At 44.9% G+C, this 27,620-nt stretch overlaps 1 protein-coding gene across 1 annotated transcript in view; it reads right to left on the minus strand.

Annotated features, from left to right (window-relative positions):
• The window catches only part of LOC144499555 (ATP-binding cassette sub-family C member 4-like), a 57,965-nt gene that overhangs the window by 24,177 nt on the left and 6,168 nt on the right, over positions 1–27,620 (minus strand). The window contains exons 2-3 of the mRNA XM_078221657.1: positions 27,083–27,255; positions 1,081–1,186 (exon numbers count right to left, since the gene is read on the minus strand). Of these exons, the coding sequence (XP_078077783.1) occupies positions 1,081–1,186; positions 27,083–27,255 (279 nt within the window). The remainder of the gene's footprint in view (positions 1–1,080; positions 1,187–27,082; positions 27,256–27,620) is intronic.

Raw genomic sequence — 27,620 nt, forward strand, 5'->3', positions numbered from 1 at the left:
CCTACAGTGCAGAAGGAGGCCATTTGGCCCATCGAGTCTGCACTGATCACAATCCCACCCACAATTCCCGTAACCCCACATATTTACCCTGCTAATCCCCTGACACTAAGGGGCAATTTATCATGTCTATTCAATCAACCTAACCCACACATCTTTGGACTGCGGGAGGAAACTGGAGCAGCCGGAGGAAACCCATGCAGACACGGGGAGAACGTGCAAACTCCACACAGACAGCGATCCGAGGCCAGAATTGAACCCAGGTCTCTGGCGCTGTGAGGCAGCAGTGCTAACCACTGTGCCATCGTACTGTCTACAGTTCCACGTTTTTGGGATTTGTTTTTAACCTAGTACCCATTGCTGCAGAGAAATTGCTGTTTTCTCAGTATAGAACCTTGCAAGCATTCGATCCCAGAGACAGAGTGCTTTCAATGCACCTGTTCATTAAGAGATCTCTATGCCACAAACCCCAAACTAACTTGATACATTATAGGTTGGCCATATGTTATATTATAATTTGCTTTCAAGGTGTAGCTTCTATTAATTACATTGGCCTGAATTTTCTGATCAGCTGCAATGCTGTATGTACTGCTGCTGTGTGCAAAGATTTTCCCAATGTGACACTGCTGCACATTTCTTCCAGGATCTTCTGAGTAAATGTTCTTTTGGAGAGTCGGTGCAGACTGAATGGGTCAAATGGCCTCCTTCTGTACTGTCGGGATTTTATGGTACCTTAATCTACAGGGGCAATTATACTTTCAGGAAGAGGTAACTAAAGCTGCTTTTACATTGCTCTTTAATCTCTACCTCCAATGCAAGTTTTGGGTGGCAAACACCATCAAGATTAACCTGCCGAATTTTTTTTTTAAGTCTAAAAGTGCAGAGGAAGATATTCCTGTGGGCAGTTAAAATACTGGCCTGGCAGATTCATTGGACATTGGTAGCATCTCAATGCCATTATAATTTTATATATACTGACCAAAATGTCACAATTCCACAGATTGAATGACAATGACAAATTCAACGAAGGTATAAGCTTATAACAGGAGCTATAAGGAAGTTTGTGCTATTGTAATTTCTTACCAGAATTCTATCACTGTCAATGATAGTATTAAGCCGATGTGCAATTGTCAGCACTGTACATTGTTCAAACTTCTCTCGAATTGTCTTCTGAATTAATTCATCCGTTCTTAAAAAAATAGGAAATTATAAGTGAAGCAGTGGAAATCTGAAGTGTTGTAGCTTTTAGAGTTTATAGATCAAAACAGCATAACAAAATCCTACTTTGTACATGACTTCAAGTCATGCCAATGGAAACTTCTAATGGCATCTTGCACCATAACAACTATGTATTGATAACAGTAAACCACATAATGAAATAACCTCTTACAGGATTCCTAACAACTTCGAATTTACTTTGGACTTCAGGACACATATAACACAGAAAGACAAAGTAGTTCATCCAACAATTGGACTGATTAATCTGTATAATGGAGAGTCACTGTGTGCGAGTCATTGGGAGTGATAGCTAGCAAATCAACAATATTACTTAGAAATTGTGATTAATTATGATCTGTATTATTCTCAAAAAATTAGCTCCTTGTGTGAACCAGGTTTGCTATCATTTCACTGAATGCACTGAAATTAAAAGCCCTGCATAAAATGATGTGGAGTGGCTCTGTAAGATAGAAGATTACAAAAAATAGGAACAGGCATCTATCATATTGCCCATCTAGCTTGCTCTGCTATTCAATACAAACATGGCTGATCTTGGGCTTCAATTCCATTTTCCTGCCCACTCCTCATATCCCTTGATTCCCTTGAGATCAAAAACATGTCTATGCCAGTCTTAAATATAACCAAAATTTGAGCAAGCACAATCTTCTGGAGTTGAGAATTCCAAAGATTTGAGAGAATTTCGCCTCATCTCAGTCCTCAATGACTGACACCTTATCCTAAGACTGAGCCCCCATGTTTTATATTCTCTCACTGATGGAGACAATCTCTCAGCGCCCACCCTATGAAGCCCCTTCAGAATTTTGTAGGATTCAATGAGACAGGCTTTCATTCTTCTAAAATCTAGAGAATATAACTCCAAATATCTTTCATCATAAGACAACTCCCTCTTCACTTAGTGAAGTTTTGCTGTATCGCCTTCAATTATTTATATCCTTCCTTAAATATGGAGAGCAAAACTGCACGCAATGTTCCAGATGTGGTCTCACCAAAGCCCTGTAGAACTGTAGTAAGACTTTTTTGTTCCTGTACTCCAACCCCCTTTCAAAAAAAGCCAACATGTCATTTGTCAACTGGATTGGTTGTTGTTCTTGCACACTAATTTTTGCATTCCTCGTAAGAGTGTACCAAATCTCATTGAACTTCAACATTTGCAAGTTTCATACCTTTTCAAACATATTCTGTGTTTCTATTCTTACGACTAAAGTGAATCGTAAATGTTGCTGGGTTGTACAGACTGACAACAAGGGACTAACATGCAGAAGGGTTTATTCAACGATCTTTGCAGTTCTTACATGCTGTGCGTCTGCCCATGCTGGATGAGAACTCCTGTGCTTACTGTCATTCCAATGTACATGTGACCACCCAGTCTACATGAATAACTTCACACTTTTGCACATTATACTCCATTGGTCATCTTGTTGCCCACTCTCTTCGTATCTGTCTATAATGCTTTGCAGCTTCTCTGTGCTCTCCCCACAGCTTACCTTTCTACCTAGCTTTGTATCATCAGCAAACTTTGAAACATTACTCTTTGTCTCTTCATCAAATCATTAATATTGATTCTAAATAGCTGAGGCTCCAACACTGTGTCCTGCAACACTCCACTGATGACAAGTTGCCAACTTGAAAATGTCCTATTTCTGGCCACTCTCTGCTTCCTTTTCATTGAGTAATTCAAAGGGAAACCGAATAGTGAGTGAGGTCTAGAATTTTCTTGATATGATTGCACCACAATTGCTTTGATAAAGAAAGTACAGAATCTGTTATGACCTGCAGAGTAAGCTGCATGCAATTTTCCTGGACATGCTCGTTGCACATCTATTGGAGTAAAACCAGTTTAAAAAGGGTGCAAACATCTGTGCAGCCTTTTAAAAGAACTTTCCAGACTCAAGAGACAAGCACACAACACAGGAACTCTTTCATTCCTCTGGTCAGTAGTAAGCCCAATATATTATTTGCCGGTGAGGAATTCTGCACTGGTAACGCAATTGAACAGAGACTGTTGGTTCTCTCTTATTCAAGATGGTCATTGCCTAGTACTTGTGTGGCATGAATATTATTTATCAACCCAAGCCTGAATGCTGTCCAACTTTTGCTGCATTTGGGCACAGACTGCTTCTGTACCTGAGAAACTGAGGATGGTACTGAAAACTGTGCAACCATCAGTTAAAATCCCCCATTTCAGGGCTTTCCAAGTTGTTTCAAGTCCAATATGTCTCATAAGAGTCTGGAGTGGAGTTTGAAAAAAGAGTCATATGGAATCAAAACATTAACGTCTGTTTCTCTCTTCACAGATGCTGCTGAGTTTGTCCAGCATTATTTTCGATTTTATCCTATTTTAACTTTATTTTTGCAGGAGAAATGGATGCGTAACATCTACAAAAGAAACGCCAACAGAGGCACATGGTTACCTTTAAACTGCTCATCCTTTGAAGTCAACGCCATGCAGCACGTTGGCACTTGTTTGGCTATTACTGTGCAATGTCAAGGTTGACAGCATCTTGCCAGATTAGTAAGTCAGCACCTACACTGTCATCCTGGGTTGGATTACAAAGCCACAAACTTTCATCTCCCTTCTCTATTTTCTTCATCTCAAAAGGGATAATACCCACATATTTTTCTCTTCTACCAACCTTGTCTGCAGATCCATCAAGGTATCAGTGAACACAGGAAAACAAGGAAGAAAAGGAAGAGGAGCTGGGCAAAACATGGGAAGGAAACATTTTCTGTTTACATAGCTGAGTGGTTGGTCTATGCCATCTTCAAAGTGATATGAGTACCGCCAATGGAACTCAACATCCTGGGGAACCTTGCAACCCCACAGAATGGGCTCTTTCTCTCTGCTCAACTACAGCTGGTCTGTCATACTTTCCAATTTGCAGTAGTTGAATACAAATCTTCGATATGAGAGAAAGCTATCCAATTCCTGCTGTTCCTTCTGATCCGGGGGAGTTTTCCAATCTGCAGAGGAAGAGTGCTCTCTAATTGACCAGTAGATGCTTAAAACAATTAACTTGTCCACAGCAACTGGATCTTAGCCAGATCACTATTGTTGAAATGGGATTGCTGTATGTGTCCACTGCTTTTTGCCTGCAGCATTTCCCTCTTGTAACTCTGTAGGTCATCTCATTATACTATTCTATTACATTCCCTGCAGATGGTGGTGTTTTGGGGTGGGGATACAGGAGGGTGAGTGATCAGTTGAACAAACCAGCAGCTCAGGATAGTCAGATCAAATCCTTATCAGGCAGAGTTCATAGATCAAGATTTGGAACAGTCTGGTACTGCGGAGAGTTGACACTATTCAAGAGTGTGTTGGAGGCTACATGGGCTCTATGGAGGGGAGGTCTCGAATCTGGCAGCACTTACGGAGGGGTAAGACTGTGGGACAAATCGATGATCTTCTTAGTTCTGTAAACATTCCAGGGATTAGGTGGGGCGAGGCATGGCAACATGGTCTGTCAGACTAAGAAAGAGGAAGGAGCAGCTTCAGCGATAATGCTCGACAAATATGGGAATGAAAGTCCAACCATTTGCACAGCTTAAGGAACTGAAGCAAAAGCCAATAGAGATTCCTATACCATTACTTATAATTTGTTTATTATAGTTCAGAAAGAAACAACAGGAGTGGAGAGTCAAGGGAGGGACAGTGGTTCTGTGAGTCAAAACATTGATAAACATAAGAATTCCTGAACAGTTTTCTTTACAGTCATCCAGACAGGGACAGGAAATAGGAACAGTAGCATAGCAATTAGTAATCCAAAGACCCAGACTAATATTTTGGAGAGACAAATTCAAATCCCACCACAGCAGTTGATGAAGTTTAATTCAATTAATTAATGGCTGGCTGTTTACGCCGGCAGGATCTTCAGGTTCCGCCAATCATGCACCACCACCGCGAGTTTCCCCGACAGCGAGATTACATTCAACTGGAAACCCCATTAACAATGGCGGGATAGAAGATCCTGCTGTCAGCCAATGGCAAGCAGTGCGTTATGCAAAAAATCCTGCCCCATAGGTCTGTAATCCAGTATCAGAATTGGTGATCATGAAACAATCAGATTTTCATAAAAACCTATCTGGTTTATTAGAATCATAGAAACCCTACAGTGCAGAAAGAGGCCATTTGGCCCATCGAGTCTGTACCGACCACAATCCCACCCAGGCCCTACCCCCATATCCCTACATATTTACCTGCTAATCCCTCTAACCTGCGCATCTCAGGACACTAAGGGGCAATTTAGCATGGCCAGCCAACCTAACCCACACATCTTTGGACTGTGGGAGGAAACCGGAGCACCCGGAGGGAACCCACGCAGACACGAGGAGAATGTGTAAACTCCACACAGACAGTGACCCAAACCGGGAATCGGCTAATATCCTCCAGAAAAGGAAATCTGCCGTCCTTACCCAGTCTGACCTACACTGTGATGCCAGACTCACTGCAAGGTGGTTGACTCTTATCTCCTCTCTGAAATGGCCTAGCAAATCACTGCATTGTATCGAACTGTCACAGAGAAGTTGAAGAAGAAGAAAACAGATAGATCACTTGGCATGGCCCTTGGCCCGGGAACCAAGAAAGGCCTGGGAACCCAGTCAAACCTGCAAAGTTCTCATAAACAAAGTAACGTGCAAAACTAGAAGAGCTGTTCCCAGAAATTAGTCAAGCAATAGCCTGCTATAATCACACTCACCAAATTATATTCCACAGGCAATGTCACAGTCTTCCATCACCATCCCTGGATATGTTCTTTCTCACTGATAGGACAGATGAAGTAGAGGTGGTGGCACAGTGGTATACAATCAGGGGGGAATGGATCTCCAAGTCCACAAAATTGACTCTGAACCCCATGAAGTTTCATGGCATTGGGTCAAACATGGGTAAGGAAACCTCCTGCTGATTACCACCCTTAGCTGATGAATCAGTAGTCATTCATGTTAAATACCTTTTTGAAGAAGCACTGAGGGCAGCAAGGGCACAAAATGAGTTGGGCTTGCCCATCGCCAAGAGTGGCTTAGCAACATCACTACTGATCAAACTGGCTGAGTCCTGGAGCAACCATCTTCCAGACTGGGGTGGCAGCAGATTGTAAGAGAGTAAAAAGGGAAAATTCTACTTTACCTCACCTTCACCATGGCAATATTGGTAGGAGTGACCAATGGGGGAGGTGGAGGAGACAGGCACAGGGGAGGCATATAGGGTGGGCCATGGAAGAGGTGGTGACGGGGGACTCATCAGGAGGCTCCCAATGCTGATGACCTGTGTTGCCATGGGGGGGGGGGGGGGGGGGGTGGTGGCGGGGTTAAACTGCTGCCGATGATGGGGGGTGGCGGGGGGCAGGTCTCCCAGTTCACTGCACAATGGTGCCCCTGCAGTCTGCAGCCAGCTTCACCAGCAAGCTTAGGCTCCTCCTCCCCCAAACTGGTGAGAATTGCACTTCTGTTCAAAAAAGTGACAAGAGTATCATAAGATTGCATTTTCAAACCCGCCCAAAAACAGGCCCGAAACTCTCCCGCTTTCTCGCTTGTTCGGTACTTCGAATTTCTTTTGTAAGATTGCACCTGTTGACTCTGCTCCTCTCTCCATAGTCGCTGCCAGATCTGCTGACTTTTTGCAGCATTTTCTGTCTTTATTTCAGATTTCCAGCATCTGCAATATTTACTTTTATTCATTTTCTAATGGATTTGAAGTGATGTTATTAGAATTTCACCAGCCTTAGAAGCTTAAAAATTTACAACATGGCAGGAGACTATTCAGCCCATCATGTTTAGAATAGCTAACAAGTAAAAGGTAAAGGTAAAAGGTGGTCTTTGCAGAGTTCAGTTCAATTATGTCTCCGTTCCATTTTCCTGCAGGGATAGGAGTGCACGATGGAGGCAGCAAAAATTGCTGCCTTTTCCATTGTTCTCATGGAACTGAGGCAGGGAAAAGCCTTGCCCTGAGGAACAAGGGTCAGTGGAGTCCTAGAAGATGAGGAGGTAAAATCGCCATAGTCCCAGATGATCATAGGCTACTCTCCCCTGGGATCTCTCCCTGTTGTTGTGGGCAGTATTTTCCTGAGTGAAAACAGATGGATAGAGTGTGAGCAGGAGGAAGTCAAAGCAGATGATGAGCAGACCTGCCTTTTGTGTGTGCTGAGTGGATCTGCAAGGGCTTGTGCAGGATGTAACAAGATGCAAAAATGCGTGAGATTCCCCCCGCAGACCAGCGGGATCCATTCTGCCTTTCCTGCCTGACACCACATTAGGGCAGAGTCCTCTCAAGCCCCTGCCAGTGGGTTCAATGGCGGGGAAGGAGAAGAATTTGGTGAGAGGCCCAAAAATCAGTTGTACACCAGCATGTATATACAATGGGACCTTGCGCTGGTTCCCGCCATGGCGGACTGGGAAATCTGCTGGAGGCTGGTGTGAAACTCATTTGCACTGAAGGTCCGACTACCCATGCCCAGTTCTCCTTGATGCCAGCAGGAAAACACGCTGGTGCAAAATACATTTGTGGCATGCAGACGTTGGGACTCACCTGATCAATGCCTGGGCTGCCTTTGGAGTTCGGGATGAAGACCAACAGCAACCGCAGACCACCACAGCAATGGGTTGGGGAACATCTGCAGGTGAACTTTCTTAATTTAGTGTCCTGGAGGATGGTTCATCTTCAATCCTCAGAATGTTCCTGGATATCCAACCTAATTTTTCAGGAGGTCCATGTTCCGGCCTCAGAGTGCTCCCAGAGATCCATGTTCATTTTCAGGAGGTTCACCTTCTTTTTCAATATTGGGTCAATATGGTGGCCAGATAGGATGGCAGACTACGCATCATCAGGCTTGTCACCACAGAATATGGTACAACACACTCAGCTGCAAAATTAATGAGGTCGGGACCAAAAGATTTGTGTGCTTTCCTACCGACCTCCACAGTGGGAAACACTCCATGTTCCCATCCCGCCATGGGACTTAGTCGCATATGGGAGAATTCCGCCCTTAATGTTCACAGCAAAAAATTCCACCCACAGTCTAATGTTGCAGTCACTAAATACTGATTACTGTTAGAGTACTATCAGTTATTGCAGTCAGTGACAATCACTGGATTGACCTGGTAATTATGGTCTAATGTTTGTATATCATAAGATGTACATTTTAGAATGAAACTGAAATTGGATTCTTATAAAAATATATTTTTTTTTCAGAGAGCACACTTCAATTTTCTCCTCAACACCCCTATCTGTACTGACCTGCTTTGGCTTCTGTCATACAAAGCCTCCATTATAAAATTTTCATTCTTGTGTTTACATCCTGAGCATCATGGTGGCACAGTGATTAGCACTGCTGCCCCACAGCGCCAGGGACCCGGGTTCAATTCTGGTTTTGGGTCTGTGTGCAGCTTGCACATTCTCCCCGTGTCTGCGTGGGTTTCCTCCAGGTGCTTGGGTTTCCTTCCACAGTCCAAAGATGTGCGGGTTAGGTTGATTGGCCAGGTTAAAAATTGCCCCTTAGAGTCCTGGGATGCGTAGGTTAGAGGGATTAGTGGGTAAAATATGTGGGTGGGATTGTGGTCGGTGCAGACTCGATGGGCCGAATGGCCTCCTTCTGCACTGTAGGGTTTCTATGATGATTTCTATGATTGGCTGTGCTAAATTGACCCTGGTGTCAAGGGATTAGCAGGGTAAAAATGTGGGCCTGGAATAGGGCCTGGGTGGGATTGTGGTCGGTGCAGACTTGGCAGGCTGAATGGCCTCCTTCTGTACTGTAGGGATTCTATCATCCTACTGCCTTTACCCCACCATGGAGTTGCAGATAGAATCATGGAGGTAAAACCCCATTTATCACTTAAGCATCTATTGAATGGTACAATGGGCAAAGGAACAACGAACATACTTTGGATGCTGATCTCAAAATTTGCAGATTGATGTTGTCAAGGTAAAGCATACAGGTAAGAAAGAGAAGAGGCATGGGATTGAGTCTTGGAGGCACTGATAGATGTGTTCCAGCTCTAATTGGATAGGTAAGTGTAAATGAAGTGAAGGCAGTTCAAACTGGAAATAGTGCACAGGCACTGGGGGAGAATGGCATGACAACAATAGTGTTGTTGCAGAGATGAAGCACACGGACACAGTGACAAAGAATAGCATCGCTTGCTTAGTTGGGACGGTTACTATACTGTGGAAATGGAAGAAACATGATTGCTGTGATGGCCTTTACATTGGTAAAAATAAGGTCCATGAGTTTCCTACAGTTGGAAGTTGCAAAGTTCAAAGGGATTGTGGAAAAAGATTTAAGATTAATATTGCAGAAGAAAATAGGGATTCTTTCGACTTTGGGTTCTAGTATGATCATGGATTAGGGCATAGTTTTGCAAGAGGAAGGTGTGACTTACTAGTATTTCATGTGGTTTAGCCAGATCTTTAAAGACTAAACCAGTTGTGCATTGATTTGCTCAAGTCTGGCCATTTGGACCCAACACAATCAGACTACAGGATGGGCTATAAACTATGAAACAGATTTGTTGACAATAACAAGAATTTACAATAAATAGTTAAGGGCCGCAAATTTCCTGTCTTGCCCACCATGGGAATGGTAGCAGCCGAGACAGAAAATTCAGTGCAACATTTAAAGGTCAAGTTTATGGAACTTAGATATGCCTCCTCAACACAATGCTAAGAAATGACAAGACATCTAATTTTCTCAATAATGTCTACTTTTGGAATAGTATCCTTAAATTAACTTATATGTGTGTTTCATTGTACTTGAGTTTCCAGCCTCAGAAGCACCGCTGTAAGGCTGACTGAGATATAAGGACCAAAGTTACAAATTATATATTCCAATGGAGAGTCTTGCCACCAGAATTTTGTAAAATTAATTCTTAGGTCTCCATTACCTTTAAAGTTCAACGAGAAAGGAAATCGAATATGTATATTTTAAAATTAAATAAAGCTACTCATCAAATGCAGAAGTAAAAACAAAGAATCTCTGCAGATGAAGGGTCTACCCCTCTGGAAAGTAAGCACATTCCATTCAGTCGATCAATCATATCATTTGTCACTTGCTGAAAACTACATTTGACTTGATTGACCCCATGCAGAAAAAAGCAACAGTTGCCGTGAAGTGCTTCTGGTAAGATCAATCCAAATGGACTTTCCATTAGCACACATTAAGATGTGAAAGCGAATTTGCCACATCCTAGTAGGCTTGGCTCTAGGAGTGTAGCCTTTGTTTAATAGTTCCAGGCATATGAATGAAATATCCCACCTGGCAGAGCTGGTTTTGAGTCATCAGCCCGTCGATACTGGGCATGTTAGCTTGGGAGAGGACACTGCTGTTGGATCACCTTTCTTGCCACTGAATTTGAAGGATTTTTCAAAGGCACCACTGGTGGTACTTCTCCAGTGCTTTGAGGTACCTGCTGTAGGTCATCCAAATCTCCGAAGCACATAGGATCTAAAAATCTCTAGTACATGATCTGTCATAACAAACACCCGGGGGGGCGATCTTACCGTTGTGCACCACCCCCCACATCCCCTCCGGCTGATGTGTGGGGAGAACCGGTAAGATCGTGTGAGAGCCGAGAACTCAGGTTCACGCCCAATTTCTCGCCTCTTGCGATTTTACCGACACTGGATATCTGGCGTGAGGCTGAATATTTTATTTTAATAATATTTAAATGTGTTGTGAATTGTAACAATGAGCCCGGGATTTTATCGTTTGGGCTCACTTGCCTCTGTGGACTTGCCAGGAGAGGTCAGGATAGGCCACGGGGCCCTGTGGTAGCTGGGAAGGGGTTGCTATTTAGGCAGGTTGAGTGCAGCAATTTAAGCCCAGCCCCCTTCCCTACAGGTGAGAAACTCTTTGAGGGTTTTTTTTACTCTAAGTGCATAAGATAGCAGATGTGAACTTTTCCAAAAACGGACCAGAAACTCTCCCGTTTTCACACCTGTCCTGGACTTAGAATTTTTTTGGTGAGTTTCCCCCCCCCCCCCAACCGTTCCTCCAAATAATGGACAAGATCCACATAGCAACACTGGCACTTGCTCAGTCATTGTTTAATAGGGATTACAGAGATGTCCACATCACCCATGCCATGACAGGTATTACTGATTGCTGGACCAAACACTTTCTTATGCGATCTATAAACTTCATCAGCTTGACACCAAACAGCGGAGGCAACAAAACCTCCGAAGGCATCAAAAATCCCACCCTTCTCATTCCGCCTCATTGTCAACCTCCAGCCACCAGGAGTTATAGTGTCCCCAGTTGACCATAAAGTCCACCATAATAAGTGCCTGTAAGAAAAGATCATGATTGGTTTGAGGATCAAGAGATATAGGATCTAATCAAGCTGAAGTGCAGAGTTTTCACTGACTGGGCGGCATGGTGGTACAGTGGCTAGAACTGCTACCTCACAGCGCCAGGGACTTGGGTTCGATTCCTGGCTTGGGTCACTGTCTGTGTGGAGTTTACACATTCTCCCCATGTCTGGTGGGTTTCCTCCAAGTGCTCCGGTTTCCACCCACAGTCCAAAGATGTGCGGGTTAGGTGAATTGGCCATGCTAAATTGCCCCTTAGTGTCAGGGGGACTAGCTAGAAAATGCACGAGGTTATGAGGATAGGGCCTGGGTGGGATTGTGGTCGGTTCAGACTCGATGGGCCGAATGGCCTCTTTCTGCACTATAGGATTCTATTATTCCATTAAATTCCACCCACAGCTGAAAAGCACAGTTCTACAGGTGGCTGAAGGCAGCATTAAAGCATAAAGCCGTGATATAAAAAATAAATTGTAGGTTGAAAGAATGTGGGAGATCCAACAACTCACAGACACCAATGACATGTATGGTTTCTTCAACGCTGTCAAGATGATCTATCTCTGGAATTCTCTGCCCAAAAGGTAGTGGAGGCTGGATCATTAGAAGTATTTAAAGTGGAGGTGGATAAATATTTGATAGATCGAGGACCAGAGGGCTATGCGGCAATGGCAAGGAGTTGAGGCCAGCAAGGAACAGCCATGATTGTATTGAATGGTGGGCAGGCTTGAAGGGTTTACTCTGGCTTCTATTTCTTGTGTATGGTCTAAACACTTGTGGTAATATAATCAGGGCCTAGTTTTAAGGCTGATTAAATTGGATATCCCAAATTAAAGAATTGGGCATTCTAAAATCAAACAGTCAAACCTCGAGCAGGCCAATTATACAAATACACAAACATGTCTGGGTCTGGCCCATCAAAGATCATCGTACTCTACTGAGACGCAGCAGATCATCGTACCCCACTGAAATGCACTGGCCTATTGTTAGAAGTCCAGATCGGGCCAGACTTTCTGTCACCTAAAGTTCCTGCAGTTACCTCATCTGGCAACAGGTTACATGTAAGCAACGGCATGGAGATGGACACCTGGGGACGGGCTCTGGTGTCCTGTCAGGCAGACATCAAGAAACCCACTAGGTATTGGAACCCCCTCCTGGGACCTCATTGGCTGGAAACCAGAGAAGTTTCTGGAAAGGCAGGCAGGCAGGGGGATAAAGGTACACATCTCAGACACACCAGCAGTGAAGACTCGATGAGGGAAGCGACCTTGGCTATCCAGAAGACTGACCAGAGAAGGAAGGAAGGTAAAAGCTGCCATTGAGACTCACCTTCGTGATGATAGAGCAGAGGGACTAAGAGAATCAGGCCTGCAGTTTAACCAAACCATCTTTGCGGGTCATATACTTAAATCTGGGGTATCCTCTTGTTTTATGTGGGTAATGTAAGGGTTAATAGTGTTATTATTAATAAACACATTCAACCTTTACTTGTGTTTGTCCTTTGTTCATCTTGCAAATAAGGGCACCGGGGTAAAACCTTGGAGTAAGCAAGCTGGTCAAAAGTATCTGAGAATTAACAGGTACAACATTTGGCACCCCAGATGGTCCTTCGATACGGAGTAATACGTTGCTCCGAAGTCGAACCTTCAACCCAGTATTCTCCAACACTCCGTCTGAGCCTGAATTAAGAGGGCACATTGCCCTACGTGACAGCCAGTCTTAAGTGAGTGAAGGACTAATACAGATTTGACCAGTAAATTGGACCATAAACCCGGTGTCTGTAGCACGAGGTGGACAAACTGTGTAGTTAGAACTAGGACAGTCAAGGGAATTTGGGTAAAATCTACGGGAGGGAATTTAGTAAAAACTAGACCCCCTACCCCGATCCCTTACCCATACCCACGTGACGAATCCTAAAAGGAAATAATTATGGCCAGTCATGCCGAATGAGAGGAAGTCCTCCGTTTATATTTGAACCATAAGTGACCCAAATGGGTGCAGTGGAGTGACGCCTAGGAACCGGATCTGGGATCCGAAGGAGAGAATTATTGGAGTCGTGCCCATAAGGAAGTGGGTAAAAGGGCTCCCAAGCTTAGGAAGGCGATTGCGATCGCCAGTTGTCGAGAACAGCTCCGTGGTAGAGAAGCGGAGATTATCCGATTAAGTGGGACAGAGAGGCCCAGGTAACCCAACTAAAGCAGGACTTAATGAGTGCTACCATGCGCATACAACAATTGGAAGTGGAGGTAGGCACACGAGAGGAAAGGAACCAGATTAATATGATACACATGAGCCAATTCCAGGCTCAATGTGATAAAGCCTATCAAAAGTGTGCTGTCCGTGAGAGAGGCTGCACTGCAACAGGTAGAGGAAGTTAAACGTAAATGCAGCGATCTGCAGGCTGCAGTAAAAGTTTTGCACCAAGCAGGAAAAGAAAATACTGCCCGTGCAACAGACCACTCCAAATGCCTGCGCGAGATTGAAGATTTAAAATCACAACTAGCCATAAAAAGGGGTGTAATGTGTGCATACACCAGCGAAACCGGGGATAGTGACCCAGGGCTGGAGTGGGGGAATTTAGAAGAGGATGCCTGCCATTATGCAACAACTAGCGTCACTGCTGACTGGGAACACCCACCTCCGTTTCCAGCGATGCAACCAACGGCACCACCTAATCTGGCCCCCATCCTGGAAAACTCAGTCTCAGCCCCTAGTCCAATTCCCATTCCGATAAGCCCAGCCACTAATCCGGTTCTCGTACCGATGAATCCGGTCATCACCCAACGACAGGATGGACAGAACCACAAAATGACTTATGTAACTCCATACACCATGACCCAGCTCATTGACCCCAAAGCGATTGGGGTATTCAAGCTCTCCGGGGATCCACATGCTCTCTTTGATCACATCACCCAATATCGTGTTTTAAACAGCCTGGACGAGGCAGAAGAGGTGGCCGGGGGAATCCTACCAGAAATGAAGGCAGCCATTCTGGCCACCATAGGCTACAATAGGGATGACCCAGTAAAAGGCTTAAGCAACTGCCAACAGAGAGGGGAACACCTGACGGCCTATGCTGGCCGACTATGGAACCAATTTGTTGCGGTGTTTGGCCAATCAGAACATAAGAACTAGGAGCATGAGTAGGCCATCTGGCCCCTCGAGCCTACTCCGCCATTCAATAAGATCATGGCTGATCTTTTTGTGGACTCAGCTCCACTTACCGCCCACCATAACCCTTAATTCCTTTACTGTTCAAAAATGTATCTATCCTTGCCTTAAAAACATTCAATGAGTTAGCCTCAACTGCTTCACTGGGCAGGGAATTCAACAGATTCACAACCCTTTGTGTGAAGAAGTTCCCCCTCAATTCAGTCCTAAATCTGCTTCCTCTTATTTTGAGGCTATGCCCCCCAGTTCTAGTTTCACCCGCCAGTGGAAACAACTTCCCTGCTTCTATCTTATCTATTCCCTTCATAATCTTATATGTTTCTATAAAATCTCCCCTCATTCTTCTGAATTCCAATGAGTATAGCCCCAGTCTACTCAGTCTCTCCTCATAAGCCAACCCTCTCAACTCCGGAATCAACCTAGTGAATCTCCTCTGCACCCACTCCAGTGCCAGTATATCCTTTCTCAAGTAAGGAAAATTAAAATAGAGTCCAATTAAACACACACCACCGGTCCACATGGATCTGGACCCTGATAGCACACGCCACCGAGGGGAGTCGGAAAGCCTGAGAGAATTTTGACCCTGATGATAATACACATACAGAAGCCTGGGCCATCCGCAAAATGACTCATGTGTGGGAACAGAAAGTCAGACAAACAGACACCTCCAAATCCACAAAACACAGAATGATGAACCCGATCCACACAGACCTGACTCCGATTTGGTGTAACGAAGGGGGAGGTGGAAACAGGGGACTGGGAAACTCAGGGCACCCACCCCCATATACCCCTGCAAATCATCAGTACAGAAGACTGCAGCCCCGCACAGAACCCCGATATATTCTCACCACCAGGTACAGGGAACAAGATAAAACCAACCCCAGATATGAACACCCACTAGCACAGTGTTATAACTGCGGGCAACCCAACCATTTTGCCCGGGACTGCAGGGCGCCACCAAATTTCAGGGGACCAGCAAACCCCGAATACCCATACACTTGCTGATCGCCGACACAGGGAACCACAAGGCCGCACAGGACATAGGCCCATCGCCCGACACCAAGAACGATACAGAGCCGAGCACAGGGGCTCACCCCCACAAGCACAGTGTTATTCCTGGGGGTAACCCAGCCATTTCGCCCGGATAGTAGGGCACCACCCAACTACCCCACATGACCATCTCAGCGGTTCCCCAATGATGGACCCCGAGCCATGCCCCTCGAAGGACCTGCCTGACAAGCCACTATAACCCCCACCCAGTACCCTCAGGACCAGCTCACGCACCCTCGGTTCCCGCCCCAACTTACAGGGTTTCAGGAATAAAACCCTGACCCAGGGGGCCTCGACCAAAAGGATGGGGCACCCTCAAACCTTGCCCCCTTTGGCGCCCTGGTACCGGGACTCCCAGAACCGTTTGACCCACGCTCACTACCAGAGGTGATAACGCAGTAGGTCCCCGGCAGCCAAAGCCTGCCCACGTCGGTTCCCTCTACTAAGGAAGAATCAGAACATCACAGTCCAAATTGTAAATAGCTTTATCCGTCCACTCTACGCATCACCCAATTGAAAAAGGCTTCTTATCTGCCCACATTATACTGCGCCATAATCTTCCCACACACCACAGTTTGGTTGTGGGATGAAGAATCTATTGTTAAACTGTGCCATAGTCCTCCAACAACAAGGACACATGCCACATGCACAACATTTTATTTTCATGCTCTGCAAATTCCTTACCCCACTCAACCCCATTAAACACTGATTGCCGACCAACCCTTCGTACGGCACAATTGGGCCTTTATTATTCATTTACTTATTTCTTTGTTTTTTTTTTAAAAGAGGGGAGTCATACGACATTTTTGTAAAGAAAAGGAAAAGAGAATCAGGTATTAATAAGAATTAACAGGTGCTACCTTGATCTCCCCCAGAATGAACTACATACTTCTTTGCTATCTGGGACTCCTCGTCTCAGACCAAACCACAGACACCACACCAACCAAAGACCAGAAGATCAGCCTACGATACCCTGAATATATGTGGTTCACCCCACCAGATGCAGGCAAATGTGAGGATGGCATCCTATGGGTACATCCCAATAAGAGTATCACCTATGGGTGTAATAACCAAAGAGTGGCATACAGGAAAAATAATGGGAGCTCTGTTTACTGCACCCTAAGGACGACCCTCACTAGTGATTGGTGGGCGTACACTAACCATGGGTGCATGGAGCTAGCCTGTCTAGCCTATGGCCCAGAAAAAGGGCTGGAATTAGGAAAGAATCATAGAAACACTACAGTACAGAAAGAGGCCATTCAGCCCATCGAGTCTGCACCGACCACAATCCCACCCAGGCCCTAGCCCCATATCCCTACATATTTACCCACTAATCCCTCTAACCTACGCATCTCAGGACACTGAGGGCAACTTTTAGCATGGCCAATCAACCTAACCCGCACATCTTTGGACTGTGGGAGGAAACCGGAGCACCCGGAGGAAACCCACGCAGACACGAGGAGAATGTGCAAATTCCACACAGACAGTGACCCAAGCCGGGAATCGAACCCAGGTCCCTGGAGCTGCGAAGCAGCTGTGCTAACCACTGTGCTACCGTGCCGCCCAAAGAAGTAGGTTATTCAGAATGAGTACATATACTATGAAATCAAGAATGGGTTAAGACCAACTGTCAGCACACCCATCCCCACTTGTCCCGAAACCGCCCCAGAGTCGCAAAATGGATTGATACGAAAACATACAAGGAAAATATTATTCGACAACACACACTACGAATTGGTACCAGCAGTGGTAGATTTAGCAGGAACACAATTACCAGACTGGTGTCCCTCCACACTGAGAAAATTGTACCTCCACTTGCCCCAGAGGCTGCTAAGCCGAAAGACTGGGACACACGGGGAAGAGACGCCCAGGTCAATGGGGCGCAAGAGGAGGGAAATCCTGAATGATCTGGCGACTGCTTACGGAGCGGGGGTATCCATCATTAACGCACTGGATCTGGCTGATTTGGATAATAAACTCAGAGTCCTAACCCGACAAGTTAAACAGACCTTGGACAGCTTAACTGAAAATGCTTGGCAAGATGCCGAGGGAGATTTGGCTGAGAACAGGGCCAGTAGCCTTATGGTTACTGTACTAGAAGGACATGCCCAAACTATTAATCAGATCGCCCGAGGGAGAGTGGAAGATGATGCCAGGCAACAGAACCGAACCCTGTGTAGCATCTATGGGCAATGGATGATCGAGCATTTAAGAGAGAATCTCGACCAGGTTAGCAGGGGGAAAGTTCCATCCTGGATCAGTGATGAACAGATTGAACACCCTGTACTAGGGAAAAAAGACATCCCAATGTCACTAACTGCCAATTACGGCAACTGACCAAGGTCTGGTCTAACGATAGTTGTAGAGGAACCCCGGGGACTGCACTAGGAATGGTGTTGGGGATCCCAGTAATATTAAAAGATAAGGTCGGGTTGAGACTTTTTGAAGCCGAAAATATAGGGATCATTAAAGGAGGGATGTGAATGGGATACCAGGGGACTTTACCGTATGTGGTTGAGAAAGGAGGGAAGCTCATAGGCACCAGTCTGGAGAAATGTGAACACACAAAATGGTCGTGTGCCCATATCCGGTGTGTGAAAATGAACATGCCCTGTGTGGATTCCGAACAATCGCTGACCTAAATTGTACACTGGAAATTCGAAATTTGGAAAGGGATGTCACCCAGGTGGCTTACAGGGGGAAAGGGGAATACTGTATTACAACCTCGCTAGAAAATTACCACTATGGGGCAGCCATAACATCCACAACACTACCTTTTGCATTAAACCACAGATTCCCGCTAGGATAGGATTAATTGAGATGGTAGACATACACAGAAGAAAGAAAATACTAATAAACACTAAAAGTATTTTGAAAAAGTTGATACCGGGATAACACTTCTACCTGAGAAATTTAAACAAATTCGGACACAATTGATCACAGTACACAAGACCTTTGTCAAAGTGATGCAATAAACAGGGGAAATAAAAAAGAACATTAGTGAAATTAGAATCACTACATGGTGGGAGAACCTCTGGGATTGGGGTTCAAACGTCTAAATCGACCCATGGATCCGCATTCTGTCACACCTGGCCGTAATAGGAATCCTACTTGTGGCAGTGTACCTAACCATCCTCATGTTTAAATTCACCCAATGGAAGAAGGAATTTCTGCAAAACTTGGACTTGGATCCGACACCGGGAAAGGCTCGACAATCAAGAACCCTGATACTCTCCCATCTATATTGTAATATGTATTGTCACTTGTCATTTTGTACTGTTTATTGCTTTGTTTTGTACATACCCTATTGATGTATTGTTTCCTTATTTAAATTTTTTTTATTTTACTTCATTTAAATTTGTTGGTACTATTGTGGGTTAGGGATGATGCTATCAACCCCAGGTTCATGGTACTTGCTTGTTGAGATGGTTTGGTAAGGATTGTGTGATCCGGTTCGCTGATGCTCACTGGATCAAGAGGAGGAAATGTGGTAATACAGTCAGGGCCTAGTTTTAAGGCTGATTAAATTGGATATCCTAAATTAAAGAATTGAGCATATTACAATCAAACACAATCAAACCTTGGGCAGGCCAATTATACAAATACACAAACATGTCTGGGCCTGGCCCATCAAAGATCATCACACTTTACTGAGACCCAGCAGATCAATATTGCACCCCATTGAAATGCACTGGCCTATTGTTAGAAGCCCAGATCGGGCCAGACTTTCTGTCACCTAAAGTTCCTGAAGTTACCTCATCTAGCAACAGGTTACATGTAAGCAGCAGCATGGAGATGGACACCTGGGGGCAGGCTCCGGTATCCTGTCAGGCAAACATCAAGAAACCCACTGGGTATTGGAATTCCCTCCTGGGACCTCATTGGCTGGAAACCAGAGAAGTGTCTGGAAAGGCAGGCAGGCAGGGGGATAAATGTACACATCTCAGACACACCAGCAGCAAAGACTCGACGAGGGAGGCGATCTTGACCATCCGGAAGACTGACCAGAGAAGGAAGGAAGGAAGAAGTTGCCATCGAGACACGCCTTCTTGACGACGGAGCAGAGGGACACAGAGAATCAGGCCTGCAGTTTAACCAAACCATCTCTCGTTGAATTCCATACCACTGTCCTCATTCTCTTGGGTGAAGACGGATGTGAAGTATTCATTCAACACTCTATCAATGTCCTCTGGCTCCACCCACAGATTGTCCCCTTGATCCCTAATAGTTCCTACTCTTTCCTTGGTTATCCTCTTCCCATTGATATACTTATAGAATATCTTGGGATTTTCCCTACTTTTACCAGCCAGAGCTTTTTCATATCCCCTCTTTGCATTCCTAATTGCTTCCATAAGCTCCACCGTGCACCTTCAATACCTCACTAATGTCTCCACTGATTTGTTCCCCTTGTACTTTTTGTACATTGTATCACATTGTATCCTGAATATCTCTGGTCATCCATGGTTCTCTGGGTTTGTTATTCCTACCTATCCTCCCCATCTCCTTCTTGAATGCCCCCCTCTGCTCTTCTGTAGATTTTCCCACTAGTAGCTGTTCCCAGTCTACCCTGGCAGATCCGATTTTATTTTACTAAAATCCACCCTCCCTCAATCTGAAACTTTTTTTTGCAGCTTGTCTATTTCCGTGTCCATAACAAGCTTGAATTGTATTTACCATGTTGAGATTGCTATCACTAAAAGGTTCCCGCACCACCACCTCAACCACCTATCCAGCTTCATTCCCCAGAATGAGGTCAGCACAGCTCCCTCCCTTCTTGGACTCTCCACATATTGATTTAAATTAGTCGAGCTTGTTTTCCAGAGACTGGACATTTGCAAGGAGTAAGCTGGGGAGGGAGGCCTTGGGCCACGTTGTTTCACTCTCACCTGCAGGCCTGCACATTTGATGCATTTCATAAAGAATCACGGAGATTACTTTAAAAAGCATCCCAGATGTCCACATTGGTACAAATGACATAGGCAGAAAGAGCAGGGAGGTCCTGCAAGAGCAATTTAGGGAGTTAGGTAGAAGGCTAAAAAGCAGGACCTCTAGGGTAGCGATCCCTGGATTGCTCCCCGTGCCACGTGCTAGTGAGGCTAAGAACAGGGAGAGTGTGCAGCTAAACACGTGGCTAAAGAACTGGTGCAGGAGGGAGGGTTTCAGATTCGTGGATCACTGGGAAGTCTTCCAGGGAGGATGGGACCTGTACAAGAAGGACGGGTTACACCTGAACTGGAGGGGCACCAATATCCTGGCTGAGAGGTTTGCTAGTGTGGTTTGGGTGGGTTTAAACTAATGTGGCAGGGGGGTGGGGATCAGAACAATAGGTCAGCAAGCGTAGAGACTGGGGACGAGCATGGGGCCAAGACAAGGCTACCTAAGAGGAAGAGCAATCTGGGGGAGGATGAACTCAGTGGGCCTGGAGGTCTGGAGTGCATCTGCTTCAATGCAAGGAGCATAACGGGCAAGACAGATGAACTTAGAGCCTTAATGCATGCACGGAACTTGGATGTGGTTGCAATGACAGAGACTTGGTTAAAAGGACAGGACTGGCAGCTGAATATTCCGGGGTATAAGTGTTTTAGGCGAGACAGAGGAGGGGCTAGAAGAGGTGGGGGAGTAGCAATACTGGTTAGGGAGCATATTACAGCGGGACAGAGGGTGACAATTTGGAAGGATCATGTAACGAGACACTGTGGGTAGAGCTCAGAAACAGGAAGGGCGCAGTCACTATGCTGGGGGTATACTACAGGCCTCCCAACAGCCCACGGGAAGTTGAAGAACAGATATGTAAGAAGATTCTGGACAGGTGTAGAAAAAATAGGGTTGTTGTAGTGGGAGACTTTAATTTCCCTCATATAGACTGGAAATCCCTTCGGGCTGGGGTCCAGACAGGGAGGAATTTGTAAACTGTGTCCAGGAAGGTTCTTTGGAACAATATGTTGATAGTCCAACTAGAGAGGGGGCTATACTGGACCTAGTACTGGGGAATGAGCCCGGTCAGGTCATCAAAGTTTCAGTGGGGGAACATGTGGCGAACAGTGACCACAATTCTGTAAACTTTCGGATAGTCATGGAAAAGGATGAGTGTTGTCCTATGGGTAAGGTGCTGAATTGGGGGAAGGCTAATTACAGCCAGATTAGGCAGGATTTGGTGGCTGTTGATTGGGAGAGGCTGTTCGAGAGTAAATCCACATCTGGCATGTGGGAGTCTTTTAAGGAGCAGTTGATAGGAGTGCAGGACAGGCATGTGCCTGTAAAAAGGAAGGACAGGAAAGGTAGGATTCGAGAGCCGTGGATAACCAGGAAAATTGTGGGTCTAATCAAAAAGAAAAAAGAGGCATACATATGGTCCAGGCAACTAAAAACAGATGAAGTACTGGAGGAATATAGAGAAAGTAGAAAAGAACTCAAACAGGAAGTTAGAAGGGCAAAAAGGGGTCACGAAATGTCCTTGGCAGACAGGATTAAGGAGAATCCCAAGGCATTTTATACATATGTTAGGAACAAGAGGGTTGTCAGAGAAAGAGTCGGACCTCTCAAGAACAAAGGAGGGGAATTATGCTTAGATCCCAAGGAAGTAGGTGAGATCCTAAATGAATACTTTGTATCAGTATTCACAAAGGAGAGGGACGTGTTGATTGGTAGTGTCCCAGAGGGACGTGTAGACCCGTTAGAACAAATCGCAATTACAAGGGAGGAAGTGTTAGGTGTTTTAGGAAGCATTAAGGTAGACAAATCCCCAGGGCCAGATGGCATCTGTCCTAGATTACTGAGAGAGACAAGAGATGAAATTGCTGGGCCTCTAACAGAAATCTTTGTTTCTTCATTGGACACAGGTGAGGTCCCAGAGGATTTGAGGATAGCAAATGTTGTCCCGGTATTTAAGAAGGGTAGCAAGGATAACCCGGGTAATTATAGGCCAGTGAGCTCGACGTCCGTGGTAGGGAAATTGTTGGAGAATTTTCTTAGAGATAGGATCTATACACATTTAGAACTGAATAGTCTCATTAGCGATAGACAACATGGTTTTGTATGAGGGAGGTCATGCCTCACAAATTTGGTTGAGTTTTTTGAGGAGGTGACAAAAATGATTGACGAGGGAGGGGCCGTGGATGTCGTCTACATGGATTTTAGTAAAGCATTTGACAAGGTCCCTCATGGCAGGCTGGTACAAAAGGTTAAATCTCACGGGATCAAAGGTGAACTAGCCAGATGGGTACAGAACCGGCTTGGCCATAGAAGACAGAGGGTAGCAGTGGAGGGGTCGTTTTCTGATTGGAGGTCTGTGACTAGTGGTGTTCCGCAGGGCTCTGTACTGGGACCTCTGCTGTTTTATAAATGATTTGGAGGAAGATGTAGCTGGTCTGATTAGTAAGTTTGCGGACGACACAAAGATTGCTGGAGTTGCGGATAGTGATGAACATTGTCAGAGAATATAGATAGGCTGGAACATTGGACGGAGAAATGGCAGATGGCATTTAATCCAAATAAATGCGAAGTGATGCTTTTTGGTAGATCTAATGCAGGGGGGAGCTATACAATAAATGGCAGAACCATCAGGAGTATAGACACACAGAGGGATCTGGATGTGCAAGTCCACAGATCCTTAAAGGTGGCAGCACAGGTGGAAAAGGTGGTGAGGAAGGCATATGGCATGCTTGCCTTTATTGGACGGGGCACAGAGTATAAAAGTTGGCATATGATGTTGCAGTTATCTAGAACGTTGGTTCGGCCACATCTGGAATACTGCGTCCAGTTCTGGTCGCCACACTACCAGAAGGACGTTGAGGCTTTGGATAGAGTGCAGAAAACGTTTACCAGGATGTTGCCTGGTATGGAGGGTATTAGCTATGAGGTGAGATTGAGTAAAGTAAGGTTGTTGTCCCTGGAAAGACGGAGGTTGAGGGGCGACCTAATGGAAGTTTATAAAATTATGAAGGGCATAGATAGGGTGAACAGTTGGAAACTTTTTCCCAGGCCAGAAATGACAAACACAAGGGGTCACAAGTTCAAGGTAAGGGGGACAAGGTTCAATACGGATATGCGGGGGACGTATTTTACACAGAGGGCGGTGGGGGCCTGGAATGCACTACCAAGCAAGGTGGTTGAGGCAGACACGCTAGGATCATTTAAGTCTTATCTAGATAGCCACATGAACAGACTGGGAATAGAGGGATACAAAAGGATGGTCTAGTTAGGAACACATGATCGGTGCAGGCTTGGAGGGCCGAAGGGCCTGTTCCTGTGCTGTATTGTTCTTTGATGCAAGTCCAGCATGTTCCCTCTAGGGTGATAGGTAGGAATAACAAACCCAAAGAACCATGGATGACCAGAGATATTCAGGATACAATGTGATACAATGTACAAAAGTACAAGGGGAACAAATCAGTGGAGACATTAGTGAGGTATTGAAAGTGCACGGTGGAGCTTATGGAAGCAATTAGGAATGCAAAGAGGGGATATGAAAAAGCTCTGGCTGGTAAAAGTAGGGAAAATCCCAAGATATTCTATAAGTATATCAATGGGAAGAGGATGACCAAGGAAAGAGTAGGGACCATTAGGGATCAAGGGGACAATCTGTGGGTGGAGCCAGAGGACATTGGGAGAGTGTTGAATGAATACTTCACATCCGTCTTCACCCAAGAGAATGAGGACAATGGTATGGAATTCAAGGAGAGACTGTGAGGTTCTTCAGCAAATTGACACAGGGAAGGACAAGGTATTGGAGGTTTTGGTAGCCTTAAAAGTGGATAAATATCCAGGTCCAGATAAATTATGCCCGAGGCTCCTGTGGGAGGCAAGAGTGGAGATTGCAGGGGTTCTGACCCAAATTTTCAATTCCTCTCTGGCCACGGGGGAGGTACCATGGACCATGGTACTACTCTCCGGAATCGGTTGCATTCTTGGACACACGCATCTTCAACAAGGACAGTCACCTCAGCACTTCACTGTACTGCAAGCCCACGGATAACCTCACGATGCTCCACTTCTCCAGCTTCCACCCTAAACACGTTAAAGAAGCCATCCCCTACGGACAAGCCCTCTGTATACACAGGATCTGCTCAGATAAGGAGGATCGCAACAGACACCTCCAGACGCTGAAAGATGTCCTCATAAGAACAGGACATGGCGCTCGATTTATCGATCGACAAATCTGATGCGCCGCAGCGAAAAACCGCACTGACCTACTCAGCAGACAAACACAGGACATGGCGGACAGAGTACCCTTCGTCATCCAGTATTTCCCCGGAGCGGAGAAGCTACGACATCTTCTCCGGAGCCTTCAACATGTCATTGATGAAAACGAACATCTCGCCAAGGCCATCCCCACACCCCCACTTCTTGCCTTCAAACAACCGCACAACCTCAAACTGACCATTGTCCGCAGCAAACTACCCAGCCTTCAGGAGAACAGTGACCACGACACCACACAACCCTGCCACAACAACCTCTGCAAGACATGCCAGATCATCGACACAGATGCCATCATCTCACGTGAGAACACCATCCACCAGGTACACGGTACCTACTCTTGCAACTCGGCCAACATTGTCCACCTGATACGCTGCAGGAAAGGATGTCCTGAGGCATGGTACATTGGGGAGACCATGCAGACGCTACGACAACGGATGAATGAACACGGCTTGACAATCACCAGGCAAGAGTGTTCTCTTCCTGTTGGGGAACACTTCAGCGGTCACAGGCATTCGGCCTCTGATCTTTGGGTAAGCGTTCTCCAAGGTGGCCTTCACGACACACGACAATGCAGAATCGCTGAGCAGAGACTGATAGCCAAGTTCCGCACATGAGGACGGCCTCAACTGGGATCCTGGGTTCATTTCACACTGTCTGTAACACCCACGACTTGCCTGGTCTTGCAAAATCTCACTAATTGTCATGGCTGGACATCTCTTTAACCTGTGCTAAACCCTCTCTCCACTCACATTGTCTGTACCTTTCAGACTTGATTACCTGCAAAGACTCGCATTCCAACCATTATTTTGTAAATTGAGGTTGTTTCTTTATATGCTCTGTTTGTGAACAGAACCCCCACTCACCTGATGAAGGGGCAGCGCTCCGAAAGCTAGTGGCTTGTGCTACCAAATAAACCTATTGGACTTTAACCTGGTGTTGTGAGACTTCTTACTGTGTTTACCCCAGTCCAACGCCGGCATCTCCACATCATATTTCACAGAACCATAAAGAATTAATTTTCCTCGGTTTGATTTCTGGCCTGCATTGTGTGTGCTGATCTCAACCAGGATAAGGATTAGGATATGAATGCAGACTGCAGCAGCCGTGTGCTAGGGAAGGGAAAAAAGCGCCTTACTTTGGCTGTCATGCATCGGCAATGTTTGTGTGCTTATTGGACCGAGAGGCAATCAGGCCTGATGGTAATGGTCCTGGTTGTGGCACAACATGAATAGTGTCGCTTGGTGCTGAGAACCTTGGGACCAAACCTCAGCTAAGAATCAATGCCTTCAAGAGATGATCAGGAAAATGTTGAGAATAAATAAATAGATTACACCTTATCTATAACGATCCTTTTGGAAGTTCTATAAAGCACTTTAAAGGATCTTTTCAAAGCACTTTCATTAAAAAATAAGCATTGCGCAACTTGCTATACTGAGGAACAAGTTGACATAGTATCTATGCAAATCCTATGTTGACTAAAGAAAGAACCTTTGTGATACTAAATGAATTAAAAGTAAAGATAGAATAAATTTCATGGGCCAAGTGGAATTTTCCAATCCCCTACTTCTTCAAATTCTGATGACTTTGTTATGTAAATAAGTCACAATTAATCATCTTATCACTTTACTGTTCATTGTCAATTAAATTTGAGTATTGTTCACGAAGCTAAAAGGTTACAAGAATTCAAGCAAATGCTCTGTGAAATCCTGATGGACAGTTACCGACTATAAATTTCCAATGTGGTGCTGACTGGCACTAGTGGAGTCTTATAGGATTTATTCCAGCATCTACTTCTTTAAAAAAGGCTGCTAATCCACTCTTAGATAGGTTAAAATACACTGTACTTCTAGGTAAGTTTAAGTAATAGTAGAAATACAAAGCTGTGGCCGCTTTTCTGTCTAGTATGTAGTGTTTCACGAATGCTAAAATCAACTATCAATTACAGTAATCCAACTCAAATTACAGCACTGCAACTTTAACTCTGTGCCTTTATCTTCTTTGTTGCTGATTATCAAAAAAACCTGCTTTGATGATATTCCTACCAATACACTCTCTTAGCAGCATTTACAGTGTTGCTATAATACCAGTTTATGATCACTTATATGAGATCATTGCACTTGAAGTGCAGGTCATTACCGAGGATCCACATTTGCGGTTGCTTCATCGATGATAAGTATTTTACTTTTTCTGAGAATTGCTCTGGCGAGGCACACTAGTTGTCTTTGTCCAACACTGAAATTGGAACCAGCTTCAGCTAGTTCTGTCATCACCTTACTTGGCAACTCTTCAACAACCTCCTTTAGCTGCACCTATGAAGTGAATCATACAATGTAATATCATAATATTAATATCTTACATCAATTTAAAGGTCAAAGAATATTTGCAATACAGTTTATATTTAACCTTTCACAACTCTCTGAATTTGAAAAGTAATATAATATTGTTTACACCTGCTCACTTCAGGTCAATGCTGGGGTAATGGGATTTATTTTTCATTTTGATCACATTAAATAATAGTTGTTGGGACCATGAAGATCTGCTATTTCATAAATAATCTCTTGCTTTAACAAAAACAAAAATCACGATAAACTTTTATCTCAATAAAAAACAAACTAAAAATAGGAGCAGCTTTATGTCCTGTATAGTTCACTGAATTGGATTAAAAGCAAGTCCA

The sequence above is a fragment of the Mustelus asterias genome, chromosome 10, assembly GCF_964213995.1.
Source record: "Mustelus asterias chromosome 10, sMusAst1.hap1.1, whole genome shotgun sequence".
NCBI classification, from domain to species: domain Eukaryota; kingdom Metazoa; phylum Chordata; class Chondrichthyes; order Carcharhiniformes; family Triakidae; genus Mustelus; species Mustelus asterias.